General features: G+C 39.3%; 1 protein-coding gene across 2 annotated transcripts in view; it reads right to left on the minus strand.

Moving 5' to 3' along the window:
* Positions 1–647: 647 nt before the first annotated feature.
* BRAP (BRCA1 associated protein) overlaps positions 648–25,220 on the minus strand; it is a 39,539-nt gene continuing 14,966 nt past the window's right edge. Inside the window, exons 7-12 of one of the 2 annotated variants that reach the window (XM_017665983.3) lie at positions 24,724–24,799; positions 24,143–24,281; positions 23,672–23,781; positions 21,638–21,727; positions 5,359–5,462; positions 648–3,056 (exon numbers count right to left, since the gene is read on the minus strand). In XM_017665983.3, coding sequence (XP_017521472.1) covers positions 2,693–3,056; positions 5,359–5,462; positions 21,638–21,727; positions 23,672–23,781; positions 24,143–24,281; positions 24,724–24,799 — 883 coding nt within the window. In that variant the 3' untranslated portion in view covers positions 648–2,692. The remainder of the gene's footprint in view (positions 3,057–5,358; positions 5,463–21,637; positions 21,728–23,671; positions 23,782–24,142; positions 24,282–24,723; positions 24,800–25,220) is intronic. The other variant, XM_037014550.2, reaches the window with a different exon arrangement.

Raw genomic sequence — 25,220 nt, forward strand, 5'->3', positions numbered from 1 at the left:
ACTGGACGTCATCACACAAAGCCAAAATTTGCCACCAGCCTGAGCAACGTGGCATTTTGTATAGCAGCAGCCAGATGTTAAGGATAGTTATTTGTAGCTTGTGTATTCCAACTGCACTAAGAGAGGGCTTTCTAAGTGATGACAGAAGCTTCATTTGGGATTTGCCAAGTTCTCCACACTCCACTGGCTCGCTCTTTAAGGCAGTTTCTCAGCTCTTCTGCTGAGGACTTCACTGTGCAAGCGTGTGGAGGGGGTGGTTGCCTCAGTGCTTCATTTTGGCCAGTATATCCTAACACATCACACTGGTGAGAGTTTCCAAAAATAAAGCAATTTCAGCTTGGTGTAGGGCCTGAAAAAGTCTTTGGGGTATAAATTGATTGCTTTAGTTTGTATGAGTTGTGTGCTAGGCATTCTCCTTCTCAGTCTCCATCAGGTAGTTCCTCTATTCTCTATCTGGCTCAGCTACTTCTTATTAGTTTGGGGAGCTGGAGTAAAGGGGCAGAAAGATGAGCAGTCTAGCTACTCACTATATTGCTGAGGAGTTAATTTTTATGCTTTTTAAATACAGGCTTCTGACACTTTCTTATTTAGATACAGGCTCCCAGGCAAATGTCAATCAGACAGACACAAATTTCACACGGTCAGAATCATTTCAAAGTTTGATAATTTTAATGCAACTTCATTGTTCAAGGTAGTAGGGACATGTTAAATGGTTTATTTCTATCCTGAAGAAAACACTAACAGCTTCTCTCTTATGTAATTTTGTCAAATTCAAACATGACTCTTTGACCTTTAAAAAAAATCATTTTTTTTTACATAGCTAATAGGACTCTTTTTTCCTAGAACATTTTTTTAAACCTTCAAGTAGTTTGGAAACATTTTCCCATTTGCTCAATTTTCTAGGCACAGCCTTTCAGAGCATTTATATCCTACCTGTACTGAAAAAATACCTCTGTTCTCCCAGCTGGTGGTAGGGCTGCTTGATGGAGGTGATCACAGAGAAATGAGGAGCAAGCAAGCTTCGTAAACTACTTCGTAATTCTCTTAATTAGTATGCTCTGATCCATCCCAGCTTCTGCAAGGTCAGACATGCAAGACAAGTACTTGGCCAAAAAAGCAGGAGTCTAACTAGTGTAAAAATAGATTTTAAATAAAATAGAATCTCTATAGGAAAGAGGATTAGATTATGCTTTACATTCCCACTCTTGCTTTCAGATATCTGTACATGTAAGTCCAAGGGGGACTTAGAGAGTTGGTCTAAGTAAAAACTAAGAATGTCTGAGTACATTCATTTTGCAAAGTTGCAGGTAAGGTTCTTTGGGAAATGTTGCAGCACATCCCACAAAAATGGATATGGTGAATAGTGATACAGTTGGTGTGCTAACCTGGAAGACATTTAGGTCAATGGGGATGAGGTCCAACCATAGGCTAAAAAGCAATTCTGAAATGTGATCCTTTGAAAACTCTGGCTAATTATAAAGCAGAAAACAAAACTCATCATTTAAAGGTATGTCTTGTTATCCAGTTACCTCTTTTGGAAGTTAAATTACATTATTGTTGCTCAATTACTGCCTATTATGATTTATCTGTAATTTATTTTTCTAGAGAGTACACAGCCCCTCTATTGGCTCACAACAAGCATTATGTGACTGTTTTAAAGGGGCTCTGTTAAAATTCTAATTTTCTGATTTAGAAACAGCCTTTGGCTCTATCATGAAAGCGTAACTGAAAATAAACCCATGCCCCCTCCAGCCACAACCTGAACATGCAAACCAATCTTTTGTAAACAGTCAGAAAATACTGATCCCAGCAAAATACACAATCTGCTGCAAGTCAGAGACTTCACTCTACATTTTCACAGGGATGAGAAATCTGCCTGCTTATTCCTGCTAGATGCTAGGAAACCCACTCTGAGATTTGAATCTTAGAGCAACAATTAAGCCTCCTGCCTGTTTGAGGTTCATGAGGTGTGGAGTCATCAAAAACAAACAAAGTGGAAACACCACCATTTTTCCTACACTGGTTCTACTCAGCCTGCCCCGGGTTGTTTGTTTTTCCTGGCTAGCCCTAGAGCAAGAAGAGATGGCTGATGGTGACAAGCCAGTGCCTGATTTACAAGGCCGGCCTCTCTTCCTGTGACAGTTAACCAGTTCTTCAATTTCCCAGAGGCAGGCAGGGGCAACACTGAAGTGAGATCAATGCTAGGGAATTTGCAGTGATCCTCAACAGCCAATGCCAGCCTCTCTTTAGAGCAGCTATGGCCCCAGGGAGGTATGGCATTTTAGTGCTAGGTAATGTTACCTCTGAGGTTACCAAAAAAACGCGACATCTTAAACAGATGCCAGAAGTGAACATCAAATACACCACGTCAATAAATACAACGGAAAAATGCACAGCAGAGTTGGGGCATCTATCAGGTAGGAAGGCAAAATGGTCATTAGAATGTCTGAGGTTAGTGAACTACTACGGTGGAAAAATGCAGCCACCTCTGAAACACTGCCCCTTCCCATCACTCTCCTAGGCATCAATCCTCCAGTTAATTACACCACAAACTAACCAATGAGAGATCCAAACAACTGCAGATTGGTACTCACTGGTACTTATTTAGGGTTTACCCTCACATTCAGCTGAACACCCCTGCACGCCTCGCTGTGACAGGGAAAAGTCTCAAGGCCATCTGTTTCTCCAAAAGTCACTTGCCCCTCTTGCTGCGGCCCTTCCTGGAGGGCAGCTTCCCACTGCCCCCTGAGGAGGGGGCGCTGGAGGCCGAGGCCATGGCAATGTTGATCTGTCCCTCCTGGATCTCCTGACGGGTCTCTGCAGGCAGATGGTTGATCTTTTGCTGTGTCTCCAGGTAGAACATGACATCACGCAGCTGCTCCTGGATCTCAGTGATCTGCAGGTCCTTCTGGTCACAGGTCTCCTTCAACACCCTCTCCTCCTCTTTCAGCTTGTTCTGTAGGAGGACTTGATTGGCTCGCAAGCACTTGTTCATTTCCTGCTCCTCTTTGAGCTCCGTGGTGAGTTTGGCCACTTTTGTGTTTAGCTGAGTGCACCTTTTGCAAAAAAAGAAAGACAAAGCACGTTTTCCATCTGCTGACACAGTTCCCCCTCTTGCTCTGGGACTGAACAAAGGAGCCATGATCTCAGAATCCAGTGAGGGTGGACCCCTCCCTCCCATGGTGAGGGGAACCTGTTTGCTGCCACTGCAACAGCTCCACCAAGCAAGAATTTTGCTCTACTTAACTCAAGCGTAGCTTCAAGACAATTTTTTTTAAGCATCAGAAATTTTTCAGTAGCAGAAACTATTTTGTGACTTGTAGTAAAACAACTGCCTCTCTCTTTTGCTGTCAGTGGTTAAATAGTTGGCTTGGAAATGACAGCTATGATAAAGAAGTTATGAGAAAAAGTGACATTCTTGGAGAGTCAAGTGCTCTGACCTCACTGCATTTGCTGGAGAAGGGTTTTCAAGAATAGGGAGTGCCCTACTCTTGATGCTCAATCTTACTCATAAGTAAAGAATTACAAATCAAAACACCATCTGAGGTACCATTTTATGTATCAGAATGCCAACGAGCTCAGACGGAAGAGGCACTCCCACACACTGGCACTGGAGTGTGAACTGGTGCAAACTCTTTGGATGTCAACTTGGCAATACTGATGAAAATCAAAATTTCACATACCTTCTGACACAGTATTCTACTTCTAGTAATTTATTCTGTAAAATAGATATACTCACTATTGTGCTAAAAGAAGCATGGAGGAAGATGCTCACTCCAACATTGTTTACAGTAGTGTAAAACTTGAAACAACTTAAATGTCCATTCATAGGGAACTGGTTAAAATTATTCTGGGACCTCCATACAGTGGAATACCATGCAGCCGCTATGAAGATCAACATAGACCTAGACATGCCAGTATGAAAATCTCCAGAACAGAATGTTTTACCAAGTAGAATACCTAACATTTTTCTATTTTTGTAGAAAAATAAGATTAATGTGTGTGAGATGTTTACACAGGTACAGCAAAGGATCTGGTAGAATAAACAGTCACTGGGACCATTAATAATGGTAATCTCTAGAGAGAGGGATATGGGTGGGGGGGGTAGAAAACTTTCAGTTTTAACTTTTTAATTCTTTAGTACAGTTCAATTTATTAGGGTGCTGAAAGTATAGGATCAATTTTTTATTTTTATTTCCATTAATGCTGTAGTGTTGTTTTTACAACAGTTAAGAAACTTTTGTTGATTGTTTATAGTTTATGATGCGTGATCAAAACTGAAAGTTTCTGTGATATGACTGCCCTTGCACTGTTCACCATGTAAGAACTTATTCACCATGTAGAACTTGTTCGTTATGCTTCAGAAGATTGGAGACTGTTGAGAATTAGGCTTGGGGTTGATTAATGATTGTGCATTGAGTCCCCTATATAGAATTTTATTGTTGTTAACAACCATTTGATCAATAAATATAAGAGATGCCCTCTCAAAAAAAAAAGAAACTTTCGGTAAAGAGTAGGGTGATGAAAAATTCTGGCAACAGGAGAGTTGTACAATATTGTGAACATACTTAATACCACTAACCTGTACACTTAAAAACAGCTAAAATGACAAATCTTATGTTATATAAGATTTTCTCCACAATAAAAGAACTATTTAAAAAAACCCAACTTTTAATAGTGGGGGAAAACAGGTAAAGGGCATATGAGAAATCCTGGCAACCCCTGTTGATTTAAGTTTATTCCAAAATGAAGATAAAAAAAATTTTTTTAAAGGAACAATTACTCCCTGAAGTTAATTTTTCACCCATGTGTTTGGGGGTAAAACTCTGATTATTTTTGTGAGTATAACTTAAACTAGAAAGGCAATTTCGATCAGTAGCAACTATCTTTCCAAGTAACAGTAGTAGAGCATGTTCCTGCCATGTTGTTCTTGAGTTTTTGCTCCATATTCAACACCTTTAGCCTTTAATTCATGTCCAAGGCCAGAACACATGCCATCTCCAGCTTTGATTCAGTCTCTTTCCTAACTGCCAGTTCTTAGCCCCTGTGGCACAGAGCAGCTCTGGGCACAAGGGAATTGCTTTCGATAGGCAAAAATGGAAGATATTTGTGCATACCGTAAGCAGACACCAGGAGAGAACATTGCATTACATATGACATCCATCTGGCATGAAACCCGCATTTTTTAATAAATAGGAAGTCACAGTAAGTTTGCTCCATATACAGGGAGACCCCCAAAAACCTGGTGATACACACACTTGAAAAGTTAAGTATTTCCAGAGGAATAAAGGAAATTACCTGTTTATGGAGCCCACTGCAATAAAAAAGTTAATTTAAAAGAAGACCAATTATACCTACTTTCTTTCCACAGACTGCTTTTCTTTTAGGAGATCATTTAGTCTATGTTCCAGATTATCACATTTCTCGATTGTTTCTTTAAATTTGGTTTTCATGTTGTTAATCTGAAAGAACAGACAGAGATCAGTTTCACTTCACAAAGGCAATGTTGTTTGGTCTTTGGGGCTAACTTCACAATTTTTATTTTCCAATTACCTGTCTACAATTTTGACGAACCAAGCTTAGAAAAGGTGAAGCAATCATTTGAAAGAATTTCTGTAATAGGAATAAAAATTTTGAGAAACCCCTTTTTTCCCCTGGTGTATCTCTCTACCAGGATGAACAAGGAATGAGGGGCTGATGAACGTCAAATGAAACTGCTTAAAGGTAAAGGAAGAACTTCAGGTGGAAGACTAGGAGATGAGTTGTCAGCGGCCAGCCTGGAACCTCCCATTCTTAACTCATTATTTTTTTTCCTCCTGAGATTATACCCCCAAAATTACTGTCCAAATAATTTAAGAAACTAATCTAATCTGAGAAAATTGTGATGGCTGATTCTGGCTGTTCAGTGGCCCCCCTCCCAAAAAACTCATGATTAATTTTATCATGTACTGTGAAGCTATATAGAACATAAACAGTTATTATTTTACTGAGTTTAGTTATAAGTACAATACATATATAGAACTAATTCACACTGCATTGTCTTAGAACCTTAAAGAGAATTTTTAAATTCTAGTTTATCATGTGTCAGAAACCAAGTCTGTTGAAGTCTTGCAAGTACATACTAGCTTCACTCAGGTGTTAAGATCTACAGACCTGAGAAATGCCCCAATTCTACTGGTCTAAGGACTTGGGGAGAAGATTAGGTGGGATAGAGGAGTGAGACTGGATGGATTATGAGGCAATAAAAAGATGAAATGAATGTAAATTAAAAGTTAAATCCTATGGTCCAGACATGGACCAAGTGATTAATAAACAGTATCTCCTTCATATGTTAGAACAAGCCTATGATTTAGGTATGTCAACTTTTTATAGAAACTGAGGCTTACAGAAAGGTCTGGCAATATGCCCAGCCAGCTAGGGTGTGGTACGGTCCAGAACTGGACCCCATGTCTGGGTCCAAAGTCAAGTTCTAAACCTCTCTCTGTACTAGACGGTAGGCCGAAGCTGTTCAGCAAAGGAAAAGTGACCTCTAGGCAAGACCTAAATGCTCAGGAGATTCAAAATGCATGCAATATCCATTACGCCTGAGAAAGGGCCACTTCTTTTAACACTTTCTCTTAAAAACCGCCATACAGCCGGCTTAGCAGGTCTATAGGAACACTGCCTTTTTAAAAATAATAACTGATTTGTAGAAATTAACTATACAAGCCAACCTCTGTTAAGCTGGGAGAACATGCAATTAAAGAGAGATTTCTAAAAGTTCCTTTATATCATAAAAAATAAGAAAAGCTTTAAAATTGCTCTAATTCTAGTTGGTATTAATTTTCTCCTCAATATAGTTTTAAAATAAGATAACAGTAGATTCTCAGACATTTTCTTCAAAGTATGTTAGTTTAGGGAAATCGGAAGGACATAAATGACTATCAAAAGTAACCAAATTGTATATGTATTGATCACTGAAGATAAATAAGGCAAAAACATTTTTTTTAGATTTATTAAGGTATTATTGATATACACTCTTATGAAGGTTTCACGTGAAAAAACGATGTGGTTACTACATTTACCCATATTATCAAGTCCCCACGCATACCCCAAAGCAGGCACTGTCCATCAGTGTAGTAAGATGCCACAGTCACTATTTGCCTTCTCTGTGCTACACTGTTTTCCCCGTGATCCCCCACACCATGTGGACTAAACATAGTACCTGTCAAACCCCTTCTCCCTCCCGCCCCACCCACCCTCCCACACCCCTCCCCTTTGCTAACCATTAATTCCTTCTTGGAGTCTCTGAGTCTGCTGCTATTTTGTTCCTTCAGTTTTGCTTCGTTGCTGTACTCCACAAATGAGGGAAATCATTTGGCACTTGTCTTTCTCCACCTGGCTTATTTCACGGAGCATCATGTCCTCCAGCTCCACCCATGTTGTTGCAAATGGTAGGATTTGTTTCTTTCTTACAGCTGAATAGTATTCCATCATGCATACATAGCACATCTTCTTTATCCATTCATCTACTGATGGACACTTAGGTTGCTTCCATATCTTGGCTATTGTAAAAAGTGCTGCGATAAACATAGGGGTGCATATGTCTTTTTGAATCTGAGAAGTTGTATTCTTTGGGTAAATTCCAAGGAGTGGATTCCCAGGTCAAATGGTATTTCTATTTTTAGTTTTTTGAGGAACCTCCATATTGTTTTCCACAATGGCTGAACTAGCTTACATTCCCATCAACACAGTAGGAGGGTTCCCCTTTCTGAGCATCCTGGCCAGCATTTGTTGTTCTTAGTCTTTTTGATGCTGGCCATCTTTACTGGTTTGAGGTGATATCTCATTGTGGTTTTAATTTGCATTTCCCTGATGATTGGTGATGTGGAGCATCTTTTCATGTGTCTGTTGGCCATGTGAATTTCTTCTCTGGAGAACTGTCTCTTCATATCCTCTGCCCATTTGTTAATTGGATTACTTGCTTTTTGGGTGTTGAGGCATATAAATTCTTTACATATTTTGGATGTTAACCCCTTGTTGGATACATCACATACAAATATACTGTCCCATACTGTAGGATGCCTTTTTGTTATGTTGATGGTGTCCTATGTTGTACAGAAACATTTTAGTTTGATATAGTCCCATGAGTTCATTTTTGCCTTTGTTTACCTTGCTTGAGGAGATGCGTTCAGGAAGAAGTTGCTCATGGTTATATTCAGAAGATATTTGCATATGTTTTTTTCTAAGAGTTTTATGGTTTCATGACTTACATTCAGGTCTTTGATCCATTTCAAGTTCACTTTTGCGTATGGGGTTAAACAATAATCCAGTTTCATTCTCTTGCATGTAGCTGTCCAATTTTGCCAACACCAGCTCTTGAAGAAGCTGTCATTTGCCCACTGTATGTCCATGACTCCTCTATCATATAGTAACATATATGGTTGGGTTTATATCAGGGCTCTCTAGTCTGTTCCATTGGTCTATGGGTCTGTTCTTGTGCCAGTACCAAACTGTCTTGATTACTGTGGCTTTGTAGTAGAGCTTGAAGTTGGGGAGCATAATCCCCCCAGCTTTATTCTTCATTCTCAGGATTACTTTGGCTATCCAGGTCTTTTGTGGTTCCATATGAATTTTAGAACGATTTTTTCTAGTTCCTTAAAAAATGCTGTTGGTGTATTTTGATAGGAATTGCATTGAATCTGTAGATTGCTTTAGGCAGGATGGCCATTTTGACAATATTAATTCTTCCTACCCATGAGCAAGGGATGTGTTTCCATTTATTGGTATCTTCTTGCATTTCTCTCACGAGTGTCTTGTAGTTTTCAGAGTATAGGTCTTTCACTTCCTTGGTTAGGTTTATTCCTAGGTATTTTATTCTTTTTGATGCAACTGTGAATGGAATTGTTTTCCTGATTTCTCTCTCTGCTAGTTCATTGTTAGTGTATAGGAATGCCACAGATTTCTGTGTATTAACTTTGTATCCTGCAACTTTGCTGAATTCAGATATTAGATCTATAGTTTTGGAGTGGATTCTTCAGGGTTTTTTATGTACAATATCATATCATCTGCAAATAGGGACAGTTTAACTTCTTTCTTGCCAATCTGGATGCCTTTTATTTCTTTGTGTTGTCTGATTGCCATGGCTAGGACCTCCAGTACTATGTTAAATAGAAGTGGCGCAAGTGGGCATCCTTGTCTTGTTCCTGATGTTAAAGGAAAAGCTTTCAGCTTCTCACTGTTAAGTATGATGTTGGCTGTGGGTTTGTCATATATGGCCTTTCTTACGTTGAGGTACTTGCCCTCTATGCCCATTGTGTTGAGAGTTTTTATCATGAATGGATGTTGAATTTTGTCAAATGCTTTTTCAGCATCTATGGATATGGTCAAGTGGTTTTTGTCCTTCTTTTTGTTGATGTGATGGATGATGTTGATGGATTTCGAACGTTGTACCATCCTTGCATCCCTGGCATAAATCCTAGTTGATCATGATCGTTTTTTTTTTATTTTGTTACCATTAATCCACAATTATATGAAGAACATTATGTTTACTAGGCTCTTCCCTACCCCAAGTCCCCCCACCAAACCCCATTACAGTCACTGTCCATCAGCGTAGTAAGATGTTGTAGAATCACTACTTGTCTTCTCTGTGTTGCACAGCCCTCCCCTTTCCCCAACCCCTCACATTATACATGCTAATCATAATACCCCCTTTCTTCTTCCCTGCCCTTATCCCTCCCTATCCTCCCATTCTCCCCAGTCTCATTCCCTTTCATTCCCTTTGGTAACTGTTAGTCCATTCTTGGGTTCTGTGATTCTGCTGCTGTTTTGTTCCTTGTTTTTCTTTTGTTCTTACACTCCACAGATGAGTGAAATCATTTGGGATTTGTCTTTCTCCGCTTGGCTTATTTCACTGAGCATAATTGATCATGATCTTTTTGATGTATTTTTGAATTTAGTTTGCTAATATTTTGTTGATTTATTTTAACATCTATGTTCATCAGGGATATTGGTTTGTAATTTTCTTTTTTTGTGGTATCTTTGCCTGCTTTTGGTATTAGAGTGATGCTGGCCTCATAGGATGAGTTTGGAAGTATTCCCTTTTCTTCTAGTCTTTGGAAAACTTTGAGGATGGGTATTAGGTCTTAACTAAATGTTTGATAAAATTTAGCAGTGAAGCCATCTGGTCGAGGAGTTTTCTTCTTAGGTAGGTTTTTGATTACCAGTTGAATTTCGTTATTGGTAATTGGTCTGTTCAGATTTTCTGTTTCTTTCTGGGTCAGCCTTGGAAGGTTGTATTTTTCTAGAAAGTCCATTTCTTAAGCCAAAAACATTTAAAGCAAGATGAAAAATATAAAGTAACCCCCAAAGCTTTTTAATATTAGACAAATATTACAGTGGTTAAATTAGTGCTTTTTAAAAAACATTTCTGACCATTAGCCCATAATATGCAACACTTTGCAAGAATGCACACACACACCTGAAACAAGAGCTTCACAAAATATTAAAAATGATACACTCTGAAATTAAAGAAGACACAAATAAATGGAAATCTATCCCATGCCCATGATAATAAAAATTAATATTGTCAAAATGGCTATTCTGCCCAAAGCAGTTTATAGATTCAAGGCAATCCCTATCAAAATACCAACAGCAATTTTCAATGAACTAGAACAAATAGTTCTAAAATTCGTATGGAGCCACAAAAGAGCCCAAATACCCAAAACTGTCCTGGGAAAGAAGAACAAGACTGGAGCATTACTCTCCTTCATTTTAAGCTATTCTACAAAGCTACAGTCATCAAAACAGTATGGTACTGTTACAAAAACAGACCCATAGATCAATGGAACAGAATAGAGAGCACAGATATAAACCCACACATATATGGTCAATTAATATATGATAAAGGAGTCATGAATATACAATAGGGAAAAGACAGCCTCTTCAATAACTGGTACTGGAAAAATTGGACATCTACATGCAAACTACATGGAACGGGATTACTGTCTAACTCCATACACAAAGTAAACCCAAAATGCATCAAAGACACGAATGTACGAGATGAAACCATAAAACTCTTAGAAGAAAACAGAGACATAAACCTCTTGAACGTAAGGGGACATACCTCCTCGGGCAAGGGAAACAAAATAAAAAATGAACAAGTGGGACTACATCAAACTAAAAAGCTTCTGTGCAGCAAAGGACACCATCAGCGGAAGAAAAACACATCCCACAGTATGGGAGAATATATTCATAAATGATCTATCTGATAAAGGGTTAACACCCAAAATATATAAAGAACTCCTATACCTCAACACCAAAAAAATCAAATAACCCAATTAAAAAATGGGTGGAGGACCTAAACAGACATTTCTTCAAGGAAGAAATACAGATGCCCAACAGGCTCATGAAAAGATGCTCCATATCACTAATCATCAGGGAAATGCAAATCAAAGCCACAATGAGGTATCACCTCATACCAGTTAGAATGGCCACTATCAAAAGACAAGAAATAACAAGTGCTGGCGAAAATGTGAAGAAACGGGAATCTTCCTACACTGTTGTTGGGAATGTAAATTGGTACAACTGCTGTGAAAAGCAATATGGAGGTTCCTCAGAAAACTAAAAATAGAAATACCATTTGACCCAGTAATTCCACTTGCAGGAATTTTCCCAAAGATAACAAAATCCCTGACTCGAAGCTGTGGTACATATACACAGTAAAGTATTATTCATCCATAAAATAAAAGAAATCCTGCCATTTGCAATAATATGAATGGATCTAGAGGGTATTATGCTCAGTGAAATAAGGCAGATGGAGAAGTACCATGATTCCACTAATTTGTGGAATATAAAAACAAAGCAAAACAGAACGAATAAAACATCAGTAGACTCACAGACACTGAGAGGGGAGTACTGGTTACCATGGGGGAGGGGCTGGGATGGATGGATGGGGAGAGTGAGGGAGATGAAGAGGCACAAAAATTCTCAATCATAATATAAGTTGGTCACGGGGATAGTAGTACAGTATGGAGAATATAGTCAATGATTCTGTAACATCTTTCTATATTAACAGTAACGACACTAGAGGGAGTGAGGATTTAATAATATGGGGTAGCTGTTGAACCACTATGTCATATATTTGAAACCAATACAAGATTGTATATCAGCGATACCTCAATAAAAATAAATAAAATAGTCCTGTCAAAAAAAGAGAGAGAGAGAGAGATACACTTTGCTATTTTATATTATGCTATTCTGTTAAATAAAAATGCCAGTTGTGGCCCACCAAACACATTTCACAATCCACAGCTGGAAAAATACTGATTTACATGAAGCTAGACGTATCTTTAGGAGAATTGACCTGTCTTGACTGCTTCATCTATATTCTCCATACATGGCCATGTTAAAAATAGGAACGTCCAAGCGGGTGTGAGCTTTATTTTCTAGAAGAGACTCTCACATTACCTAAGTAGGGGTGATGTGGGAAGAGTATTATAATTGAAGACCAAAATGGATTTCAAGCTTCCTCTCTTCCCTCCCCTACAATAAATGTTCATTTGGCCCATTGACACGAATTTCTGTTGGTGAAACCCATGGTCAGTTTATTCTTTCTCCCTGGACACTGTTGCTGCAGGTGCCAACGGTCAAGAGTACTTGTCAAAAGGACAATGGCAAGAACAGGCTTGCATCATCCACCACTTATGGATAAGCGACATTTGTTATTAGAAAACAAAACATCCTTTTTCAAGCCCTTCAAGCTTTTGATTAAGGGCTGCTTTTGCCTCCATTTTATCTAAAAGACACAAGTTCTGATTTTTAGCTTCCTTACCCCTTGACTACTTTTCATGGGCATGTGTTTCAGAATGCAGTCAATCCTAAAGAATCTTAAAAGTCAGAGAGAATCCCGAACTTATCTCTCAAGGGTCTGCATGGAGCACTTTGGTGGTCATGTTGGAATATCCTCTGCAGCAAAACCCATTAGTGAGGCTGCATAGAGTTCCCAGTTCTCCTCCCTGAGAGTTCCTAACTTGACAGCCAGTGGCAGTGACCTGTGTGCTCTGCCTCATGAGTGCTGTTGGAGGCATGTCCTTCCCCTCCAAACAAGCCCTATTCAGAACAAGTGACATTGAGGGTCTCTGGAAAAGCAAGTCCACTGCCTGGAAGGTTCTTATAAGATTTTCATCAATAACTTTTAGATTAAGATCATTTTAAAACTGGTGTTAAGCCCTAATTTTAAACCTAACTGCTCCTAAACTGTAGGCATATCCAGAAACTGGGCCCAAGGTCCTGGCATAAAGTGAGAGCCTGGCCCTGCCTGCTAAGGTCTAGGATAATTCTCGCCACCACAGAGGCCAGTTCCCAGCCCAGCTCTGTAGTCCCCATCTGAAAGGCATACTTATTGGTGAAGATTCACAAACTGACTAACATAATCATTTACAAAATTTAAAACTTTACTTAATACTAAGGGGGAGATGTCACTAAATTATGAATACTACCTCAAGGTCCTAAGAATGGTTTCTAGAGCTCTAATTATTTGAACCCTAAGGTGCTCACTGGTTTTCAAACTCCCTTCTTTGGAAGCCACAGGGTTCCTTGCACATGCTGTGGATAAAGGAAAAACCAAGCATGTGAAACTCTGGGCCCTCCATCTGAGTTTCCAGCAAAATCACACCAGTTCTTCTTTTTAAAAATATCAATCAGTTAACTAATTAATTGATTGATTTTTATTAAGGTATCATTGATATACAATCTTATGAAGGTTTCACATGAGCAACCTTGTGGTTACTACATTCACCCATATTATCGAATCCCCTCCACACCCCATTGCAGTCACTGTCTATCAGCGTAGTTATATGCTAGAGTCACTACTTGTCGTCTCTGTGCTATACTGCCTTTCCTATGACCGACCTATATTGTGTGTGCTGATCATAATACCCTTTAATCCCTTCTCCCTTCCTCCAAATCCACCCTCCACACCCCCTTCCCTCTGGTAACCACTAGTCTCCTTGGAGTCTGAGAGTCCGCTGCTGTTTTCTTTCCTTCAGTTTTGCTTTGTTGTTATACTCCACAAATGGGTGAAATCATTTGGTACTTGTCTTTCCCTGCCTGGCTTATTTCACTGAGCATAGTATCCTCTAGCTCCATCCATGTTGATGCAAATGGTAGGATCTGTTTTCTTCTCACGCATGAATAGTATTCCATTGTGTATATGTACCACATCTTCTTTATCCATTCATCTACTGATGGACACTTAGGTTGCTTCCATATCTTGGCTATTAAACATAGTGCTGCAATAAATGGGTGCATAGGTCTTTATGAATCAGGGACCTTGTTTTCTTTGGGTAAATTCTTAGGAGTGGAATTCCTGGATCAAATGGTATTTCTATTTTTAGTTTTTTGAGGAACCTCCATATTGCTTTCCACAATGGTTGAACTAATTCACGTTCCCACAAACACTGTAGGAGAGTTTCTCTTTCTCCACAACCTTGCCAGCATTTGTGGTTGCTTGTCATTTGGATGTTGGCCATCATAACTGGAGGGGGATGAGACTTTATTGTGGTTTTAATTTGCATTTCCCTGATGATTAGCAATATGGAGCATCTTACCACTTCGTCCTTTACTTGTTGTAGTGAATGGCATCTTTTTTTTTTGTTATCATTAATTACAATTACATGAAGAACATTATATTTACTAGTGTCCCCCCTTCACCAAGTACCCCTCACAATCCCCACTGACAGTCACTGTCCGTCAGTGTACTAAGATGTTGTAGAATCACTACTTGTCTTCTCTGTGCTGCACAGCCCTACCCATAACCCCCCTCCACATTATACATGCTAATCGTAATACCCCATTTCGTTTTTCCTGCCCTTATCCCTCGCTTCCCTCCCATTCTCCCCAGTCCCTTTCCCTTTGGTAACTGTTAGTCCGTTCTCAGGTTCTGTGAGTCTGCTGCTGTTTTGTTCCTTCAGTTTATGCTTTGTTCTTATACTCCACAGATGAGTGAAATCATTTGGTATTTCTCTTTCTCTGCCTGGCTTATATCACTGAGCATAATACCCTCTAGCTCCATCTGTGTTGTTGCAAATGGTAGAATCTGTTTTCTTCCTATGGCTGAATAATATCCCAATGTGTATATGTACCACATCTTCTTTATCCATTCATCTACTGATGGACACTTAGGTTGCTTCCATTTCTTCGCTATTGTAAATAGTTCTGCGATAAACATAGGGGTGCATCTGTCTTTTTCGAACTGGGCTGCTGCATTCTTAGGGTAAATTCCTAAAAGTAGAATTCCTGGGTCAAACGGTATTTATATTTTGAGCTTTTTGAGTAACCTCCATACTGCTTTCCACAATGGCTGAACTAATTTACATTCCCACCAGCAGTGTAGGAGGGTTCCCCTTTCTCCACAACCTCACCAACATTTGCTGATGATGTGAGGTGATAATCTCATTGTGGTTTTAATTTGCATTTCTCTGATAACTAGTGATGTGGAGCATCTTTTCATGTGTCTGTTGGCCATCTGAATTCCTTCTTTGGAGAACTGTCTGTTCAGCTCCTCTGCCCATTTTTTAATAGGATGATTTGCTTTTTGTTTGTTAAGGTGCATGAGCTCTTTATATATTTTGGATGTCAACCCTTTATCGGATCTGCCATTTATGAATATATTCTCCCATACTGTAGGATACCTTTTTGTTCTATTGATGGTATCCTTTGCTGTACAGAAGCTTTTCAGCTCAATGTAGTCCCACTTGTTCATTTTTGCTTTTGTTTCCCTTCCTTGCCCGAGGATTTATGTTCATGAAGAAGTTGCTCATGTTTATGTCCAAGAGATTCTTGCCTAGGTTTTTTTCTAAGAGTTTTATGCTTTCATGACTACATTCAGGTCTTTGATCCATTTCAATTTTACTTTTGTGTATGGGGTTAGTGATCCAGTTTCATTCTCTTACATGTAGCTGTCCAGTTTTACCAGCACCATCAGTTGAAGAGACTGTCATTTCCCCATTGTATGTCCACGGCTTCTTTACTGTATATTAACTGACCATATATGTTTGAGTTAATGTCTGGAGTCTCTAATCTGTTCCACTGGTCTGTGGCTCTGTTCTTGTGCCAGTACCAAATTGTCTTGATTACTGTGGCTTTGTAGTAGAGCTTGAAGTTGGGGAGCAAGATCCCCTCCACTTTATTCTTCCTCATCAGGATTGCTTTGGCTATTCGGGGTCTTTGGTGTTTCCATATGAATATTTGAACAATTTGTTCCAGTTTGTTGAAGAATGCTGTTGGTAATTTGATAAGGATTGCATCAAATCTGTATATTGCTTTGGGCAGGATGGCCATTTTGACGATATTAATTCTTCCTAGCCAAGAGCATGGGATGAGTTTCCATTTGTTAGTGTCCTCTTTAATTTCTCTTAAGAGTGTCATAGTTTTCAGGGTATAGGTCTTGCGCTTCCTTGTTTAGGTTTATCCCTAGGTATTTTAATCTTTTTGATGCAATTGTGAATGGAATTGTTTTCCTGATTTCTCTTTCTATTGGTTCATTGTTAGTGTATCGGAAAGCCACAGATTTCTGTGTGTTAATTTTGTATCCTGCAACTTTGCTGAACTCTTTGAGATTAGTTCTAGTAATTTTGGAGTGGAGTCTTTAGGGTCTTTTATGTACGATATCATGTCATCTGAAAATAGTAACAGTTTAACTTCTTCTTTACCAATCTGGATTCCTTGTATTTCTTTTTTTTGTCTGATTGCCGTGGCTAGGACCTCCAGTACTATGTTGAATAACAGTGGGGAGAGTGGGCATCCCTGTCTTGTTCCCGATCTCAGAGGAAAAGCTTTCAGCTTCTCTCTGTTTATTATGATGTTAGCTGTGGGTTTATCACATATGGCCTTTATTGTGTTGAGGTACTTGTCCTCTGTGCCCATTTTCTTGAGAGTTTTTATTATAAATGGATGGTGAATTTTGTCAAATGCTTTTTTAGCATCTATGGAGATAATCATGTGGTTTTTGTCCTCCTTTTGTTGATGTGGTGGATGATGTTGATGGATTTTTGAAAGCTGTACCATCCTTGCATCCCTGGGATGAATCCCACTTGGTCATGGTATATGATCCTTTTGATGTATTTTTTAATTTGGTTTGCTAATATTTTGTTGAGTATTTTTGCATCTATGTTCATCAGGGATATTGGTCTGTAGTTTTCTTTTTTGGTGGGGTCTTTGCCTGGTTTTGGTATTAGGGTGATGTGGGCTTCATAGAATGAGTTTGGAAGTATTCCCTCCTCTTCTATTTTTTGGAAAACTTTAAGGAGAATGGGTATTATGTCTTCTCTGTATATCCCATAAAATTCCGAGGTAAATCCATCTGGCCTGGGGGTTTTGTTCTTGGGTAGTTTTCTGATTATTGCTTCAATATCTTTGTTCGTAATTGGTTTGTTTAATTTTTGTGTTTCTTCCATGGTCAGTCTTGGAAGCTTGTATTTTTCTAGGAAGTTGTCCATTTCTTCTAGGTTTTCCAGCCTGTTAGCATATAGGTTTTCATAGTATTCTCTAATAATTCTTTGTATTTCTGTGGGGTCCGTCGTGATTTTTCCTTTCTCGTTTTGGATTCTGTTGATGTGTGTTGATTCTCTTTTTTTCTTAATAAGTTTGGCTAGAGACTTCTCTATTTTGTTTATTTTCTCAAGGAACCAGCTCTTGGTTTCATTGATTTTTTCTATTGTTTTATTCTTCTCAATTTTATTTATTCCTTCTCTAATCTTTATTATGTCCCTCCTTCTGCTGACTTTAGGCCTCATTTCTTCTTCTTTTTCCAATTTCGGTAATTGCAACATTCGACTACTCATTTGGGATTGTTCATCATTCTTTAAGTGTGCCTGGATTGCTATATACTTTCCTCTTAGGACTGCTTTCACTGTGTCCCACAGAAGTTGGGGCTTTGTGTTGCTGTTGTCATTTGTTTCCATATATTGCTTGATCTCTATTTTAATTTGGTTGTTGATCCATTGATTATTTAGGAGCATGTTGTTAAGCCTCCGTGTGTTTGTGATCCTTTTTGCTTTCTTTGTACAATTTATTTCTAGTTTTATACCTTTGTGCTCTGCAAAGTTCGCTGGTAGGTATTCAATCTTTTTGAATTTACTGAGGCTCTTTTTGTGGCCTAGTATGTGGTCTATTCTGGAGAATATTCCATGTGCACTTGAAAGAATGTGTATCCTGTTGCTTTTGGATATAGAGTTCTATAGATGTCTATGAGGTCCATCTGTTCTAGTGTGTTGTTCAGTGCCTCTCTGTCCTTACTTATTTTCTGTCTGGTAGATCTATCCTTCGGAGTGAGTGGCATGTTGAAGTCTCCTAAAATGAATGCATTGCATTCTATTTCCTCCTTTAGTTCTGTTAGTGTTTGCTTCACATATGCTGGTGCTCCTGTATTGGGGGCATATATATTTATAATGGTTATATCCTCTTGTTGGACTGAGCCCTTTATCATTATGTAATGTCTTTCTTTATCTCCTGTTACTTCCTTTGTTTTGAAGTCTATTTTGTCTAATACTAGTACTGCAACACCTGCTTTTTTCCCCCTGTTTTTTGCATGAAATATCTTTTTCCATCCCTTGACTTTTAGTCTGTGCATGTCTTTGGGTTTCAGGTGAGTCTCCTGTAAGCAGCATACAGATGGGTCTTGATTTTTTATCCATTTTATTACTCTGTGTCTTTTGATTGGTGCATTTAGTCCATTTACATTTAGGGTGATTATTGAAAGATATGTACTTATTGCCATTATTGCCATTGCAAGCTTTACATTTGTGGTTACCAAAGGTTCAAGGTTAGCTTCTTTAGTATCTTACTGTCTAACTTAACTCGCTTATTGAGCTATTATAAACACTGTCTGGTGATTCTTTGTTTCTCTCCCTTCTTATTCCTCTTCTTCCATTCTTTATATGTTGGTTGTTTTATTCTGTGCTCTTTTGTGTTTCCTTTAACAGCTTTTGTGGGTAGTTGATTTTATTTTTTGCCTTTAGTTAGTATTTGGTTGGTCTGCTTTCTTTGCTTTGTTTTTATTTTCTCTGGTGACTTCTACTTAGTCTTAGGAGTCCTCCCATCTAGTGCAGTCCCTCTAAAATACCCTGTAGAGGTGGTCTGCGGGAGGCAAATTCCCTCAACTTTTGCTTGTTTGGGAATTGTTTAATCCCTCCTTCATATCTGAATGATAATCAGGCTGGATACAGTATCCTTGGTTCAAGGCCCTTCTGTTTCATTGCATTAATCATATCATGCCATTCTCTTCTGGCCTGTAAGGTTTCCGTTGAGAAGTCTGATGATAGCCTGATGGGTTTTCCTTTGTTGGTGACCTTTTTCCTCTCTCTAGCTGCCTTTAAAACTCTGTCCTTGTCCTTGATCTTTGCCATTCTAATTATTATGTGTCTTGGTGTTGTCCTCCTTGGGTCCCTTCTGTTGGAAGTTCTGTGTACTTCCGTGGTCTGAGCGATTATTTCCTCCCCCAGTTTGGGGAAGTTTTCAGCAATTATTTCTTCAAATACACTTTCTATCCCTTTTTCTCTCTTCTTCTTCTTCTTCTTCTGGTACCCCTATATGTGGATATTGTTCCGTTCGGATTGGTCACACAGTTCTCTTAATATAGTTTCATTCCTAGAGATCCTGTTATCTTTCTCTGCATTCCTGTTCTGTGATTTCTATTCCATTAACGGCTTCTTGCACATCACCCAGTCTGCTCTTAAGTCCTTCCAGAGATTGTTTCATTTCTGTATTCTCCTTCCAGACTTCATCCCTTAGCTCTTGCATATTTCTCTGAAGATCCATCAGCATGGTTATGACCTTTATTTTGAATTCTTTTTCAGGGAGAATGCTTAGGTATTTCTCCTTCTCAGGGGTTGTCTGGACTATTTTGGACTGGACTAAATTCTTCTGCCTTTTTATGGTGATAGAGGTAGTTGTGGGGAGCTGGTACATGTGTCAGCTGGGAGAACGTCCCTTCTTGATAGTTTGTGGCCTTTCTCTCCTGGGAGAAGTGACCCCTAGCGGCTTCTGCTGGGCAGCTGCACGCAGACGGGGTGTCTGATTCTTGCCCGGCAGCTGTGGAAGAAGCTCTGCCCGGTTGCTGTGGGCATGGCCACTGCAGCTATGGTGGAGTCGCGCCGGAGGGGGAACGGGCAGGAGGCTGTTTATCACCGTGAGGGGCCTTCGATCTGTGCTGCCAACCAGGGGGTTGGTGCACCTGGAGTTCCCCGGGATTCCCAGTTAATGGGCTGAATGCGCCGGGGTGCTTCTGTCCAGCTGTGAGGCCCCTGTCCCTTCAAGATTTTCAAAGGATACTCAGTTTTCTTTTGTCCCAGGGATGCCAGCTGCGGGGACCCGCTCACAGGTTTTACTGTCCTGTTTCCCTAGTATCCAGCACCCCACGCAGTGTGTCTGCACTCCCAATGCAGATGGCTAGGACTGGGTGTTTAACAGTCCTAGGCTCCCTCCACCTCCCCGCTCCGATTCCTCTCCTCCCGCAGGGAGCTGGGGTGAGGAGCGCTCAGGTCCTGCCAGGCCGCGGCTTGTATCTTACCCCCTTCGTGAGGCACTGGGTTCTCGCAGGTGTAGATGTAGTCTGGCTGTTGTCCTATGTCTTCTGGTTTCTCTTTTAGGAATAGTTGTATTTGTTGTATTTTCAAAAATATATATAGTTTTGGGAGGAGATTTCCGCTGCTCTACTCATGCCGCCACCTTGGCTCCCGAGTGACATCTTTTTTAAAGGACTTTGTTAAAATTCGAAAACCAGTGCCCTAGACCAGTAACGCACCACACTAACCAATTAAGCTCCAGCATCTCTGCTGGATTTTCTTCTCTTCCTTTTTGTAGGGCTCAGCACCATCTTGTTGCCACAGAAGTTCCCCATTCAGCTCCCCAAAGCAGCTGTTCCCAAGTTGACAAACTAACTGGCTGACTCAAATTACAAGCCCTCCTGTACATACTTCTATTTTTTTAATAGAATTTGTACAAGGCACTAGAAAACGTGACTGAAGTTATTAAGAAACAACACCTGTACCCCCAGCCAAACATACCAAAATACTCAAGCCTTTAAATCCAAGTTTTTGGGTCTTTTTTCTCCCTAGGACACATAGCAGCTATTCAACTTCTCCCTTACATTTAGCATAGAGCTCAGCATATAATTTAATAGTTTTGGCTTACTCATCTTAGGTAAGAATATATGTTTGCTCCCCTTTAATTCTTCAATTATGCTCAGCTAACTGTAGTTGCAATAGTGTACTGTTTTCTCTTCCTTTTCCCTTTTTGCACAATTTGATTCTCAGTGTGGTCTAGAATCTCTCATTGCTTGACACTGCCTCAGTCCTTATATTACAGACTTAATGACTACTCCAGTCTTTACCACTTCTCTCTGGAATCCTAATCTTGAGTGAGGTTACTGGGATGAGCCAACCAATTCCAAATTCTTGTTTTCTTTTTTTCTCTTCCCCCCAGCTTTATTGAGATAAAATTGACATACAAGTTTCTTTTTAGAGACAAAACAGTTGCCTACTGTGTATCAGACTGAGAAGGAAGATTCTAGGTTCCTTTTTTTCCCATATTCTGCCTTCTGCCACCCCAACATCAGACTACCCTGCTGCATGGCATTTCAGCAGTCACCAGAACTTACTTCCTCTGCTGTGTCCTTCTCTATCCGAACTATCTTGTTTTCCCAGTAGATTCGCTGAGATTCCAGTTGACTTGTTAGTAAATATGAATACTAGGAACAAAGAATAAACACCAAAACATAAGTCACTGTTGTTGGTCTCTGAAATCCAATTAAAGCCTAACTTTTAATGACCTACACAAAAGTAAGAGTAGTCATCAGAATGTACATTACACCTTGATTATCCTCTAACCAGCAAACAAGGGTAACATGGAGATGGAAATTATATTCTGTCTTCCCGGGGCTTACAGTCTAACCTGGAGAGAGAAATGTACATTAAAAAAAAACCAAAACTGAGGTTTCTTTTCAAGCTGATTTTAAAATCACACGGTTTTATCAAAAGTGCACTCAAATCAGCTCATCCATCTACTCTCTCTCCAAGAAGTTGTCCCTGTCCCTCCCAGCCTTGAGTTGAGTGTCCCTTGCAGCATTCTTAGCTCTGTGTCTGTCATTAACACCACTTATGACACCAGCACTTAATCACCAGTTTACCTGCCTGTCTCCCTAAATGGACAGTGAACTGTTTGAAAGTGAGTGTTCTATCCCTATTTCTGTACCCCATGGGCCTGGCACATGCTGGATGTCAGGAAATGTTTGCTGTTCAACTGCATGAATGCATGAACGCTGCCATGTAACCACAGAGAAAGGATAGATGGCTTATGACAGTATATCTGGTAGGACTTCCGTGAGAAAGAAAGATTTGAAGAGGGCTCTTGACAGGCAGGAAGAGGAGACAGGTAAAGAGAGAGATCAGATTTCAGAAAACTACTGAACTCCGGTGTGAGCTGTGGACATTTTAAGATCTCTTCAAGATGGAGAAGTAACACCAATGAGGGTGCAGGGAATTGGTACGAATGGAAGGCTTAAGAGTATCACAGTGAGACATGTGGGCCACAGAGTGGCAACACCACATCCACACCTTACAAACACCATTCTAAACAACTAAATAAAAGATATCTAAACATGTTTGTAAGCTACCGAATGAAAGTGCACAAGAGAGACAGGACAACTGGGAACATGTGTGCTCTACAAGACATGTTCCACGAGGGCACGGAGTCTTGTCAACACTGCGTTCCCAGCACCAGGGGCAAAGGTTGACAGTAGCCCTGATAAATATTCACTGAATGAATATACTATGAACATACTTACTGTGGAAGTTACTTATTCTAAAAACTTAATGTAAAAGGCTTGAACTTGTTTCCTATCAATACGATTCATTAGTGATAACATCAGTCTTATTTTAGATCATTCTACTAAATCTACCAGAACTTAAAATGTCTGAAGTTGAGAGCAAGTTTTACAATAACTATTTCCTCCCAAGGTTAAAGTATGTTTTTAAAAGAATCACTTTGAAATTCATATAAAACAGTACTTGTATCAAACTTCATTAACATAAAATTCACCCTCTTATTAGTTTTATAGTAGATTTACTGTTATGGAGAAAAATCAGATTGGGCTAATTTTGTTGTTCCTCAACTATATGAATACCCCAAAATGGCTTTATGTATACAAGCATCATGTTCATAAAGTATATACTTTGAGTACACATTTGAGTACATACACCTGTAGTTCATAAAATGCCAGCCCAACATATCTGGAAAAGCTTGTTGGGCAAGGAAACAGGCTATTAGGAGACACACTATTTCCTCATTCTGACCAAAGTCTGCTCCATTTCCCACTGTTAGTTTGATTCCAACAGGAAGATCGTTAACTTCTAGTTTATTGCGGCTCAAGGACAGCCTTAGTACTGAGCTTGACACAAGGAACAACACATTGAAAATAAGGCACAATGGAACTTAGACTTTCAAAGGAAAAGATCAGAGAGAGTAAAAGTATTTTAATAGTCCTCCACAGCAATGACAGAACTTTAAAACGGAAGTTGACATAGACATACAGAGTAAATGACAAAAGGAAAAGTCAAAACCACCTTTTACTGATTTTAGAATAGTAAAAATCAGTAGAAATAGGTATTTAGGAATTACTGGTAATGTATCTTACCTCTAATTGTAAGGCATCTATTTTCTCTTCCTGGCACGTATCACCCTCACATTCATACTGTACTATTTTTCCATCTGTTTTACTTGCAACCAGTCGATGAACATAATTATCTAAAGAAAAGAGTAAGTCAACCAAGGCATGTATCTTTAGAACAAAAAGGTCTCCATACACTCTTAAATTTGAAAATTTTTGATTTTACAGATCTAAATTAACTCCCTTGCAGTGTTTCTTTACAAGTAGGCTGAAGCACTTGTATTTAAGAGAGTGACAGGGCAGAGTGGAAGTATTAATTCTCTTTATAATGTGCAGTTCAGGCCATTCACAGGAAAAAGTGCCCTTCATTGCACCATGAGAACTGAGTTTGTCACAGCTGGCAGGAAGATTTCAAGCTGTGAGAGAAAGTGCAGAGGTTCTGAAGGAAGAGTTTTCATATAGAATGAATCCAAATTAGGCAATGAGAGCGGTGTTCACCTCCAGCATAGTCCCAGACCCGGTGGTTGGTGAGCTGCATGGCATATGTGTGCTGGGTTTCCTCGAAGTGCTTATAAGCATGTCGACTTACGTATCGTCCACATCCTATGTGGCCACATATTAAGCAAATCCAAAGGTTCTGCCAAGAAGAAGGTAGGATCTTCATTAGTTATACAAAAATATGTGACCTGGCCCACTTGGGGTGAGAAGAGCCCTGAAACAGAATGACATTTAGAGTTGTTCCTACAGGAGTTTTGAATAAATATACATTTAAAATCCAGCAAACAAGGATCGTTTTATGGGTCCACCATTTTCTCACTCTGATTTTATGGAACTCTATGAACAAACAGCAAGAGAAATATTCAGAATTTATCAATAAAAGTCTAGGCCTTTCCAAAGAAGAAAAGAAGTGTGAAATATTTTACTTGGGAATAATTTGTGTATTTATATTTCTTGCCTGACCTTAGACAAAAAGAAAAAAAAGAATGAGTCTCAAGAAGAATTTAAGCCACACAAGGCAGAAGAAAATCCCTGACAGTTCAAGCTGTGTTCATTACTCTTTCTCACTATCCATTACTTACCTCCTGAACGCCACACTCAAAACACTTATTTTCTTCTACTGGCTCTGGTGTTTGACAGTACCGGCAAACGGGACACCTATCCAGGACACCAAAAGATAACGGCACAGATTAAATATAAAAGACAGCTGTTGCAGACCTCAAGTCAGAAACTGAATTTTAAATCCTCTCTTCCTTATATACTATTTTTAAGTTATCAAAACTAAAGATATTGCTCAAAAGCCAAACACTTTCAAGCTATTTTAAGAAAATAAAAAAAGTCATAAAGCTGAGGAAAAGGCAGAAATTTTGACCTTATTCTACTCTTCCATCTAAAGCTTAGGTAATCCAAGAACTAAATATTTGCAGGTTAGAATTAGGGACTTGAGATAAATCATTAATTTTGTTGTATGTCTAGTTACTCATTTGGTATTTTTACTTCAATCAACTTTATCCCTATTTCCCAAAGATTTAAATCATTCAAAATGTACCCTGTCCTCTCAAGGCTGCTCCTAAGAGTT

Source organism: Manis javanica, chromosome 15 (genome assembly GCF_040802235.1).
Source record: "Manis javanica isolate MJ-LG chromosome 15, MJ_LKY, whole genome shotgun sequence".
NCBI classification, from domain to species: Eukaryota; Metazoa; Chordata; class Mammalia; order Pholidota; family Manidae; genus Manis; species Manis javanica.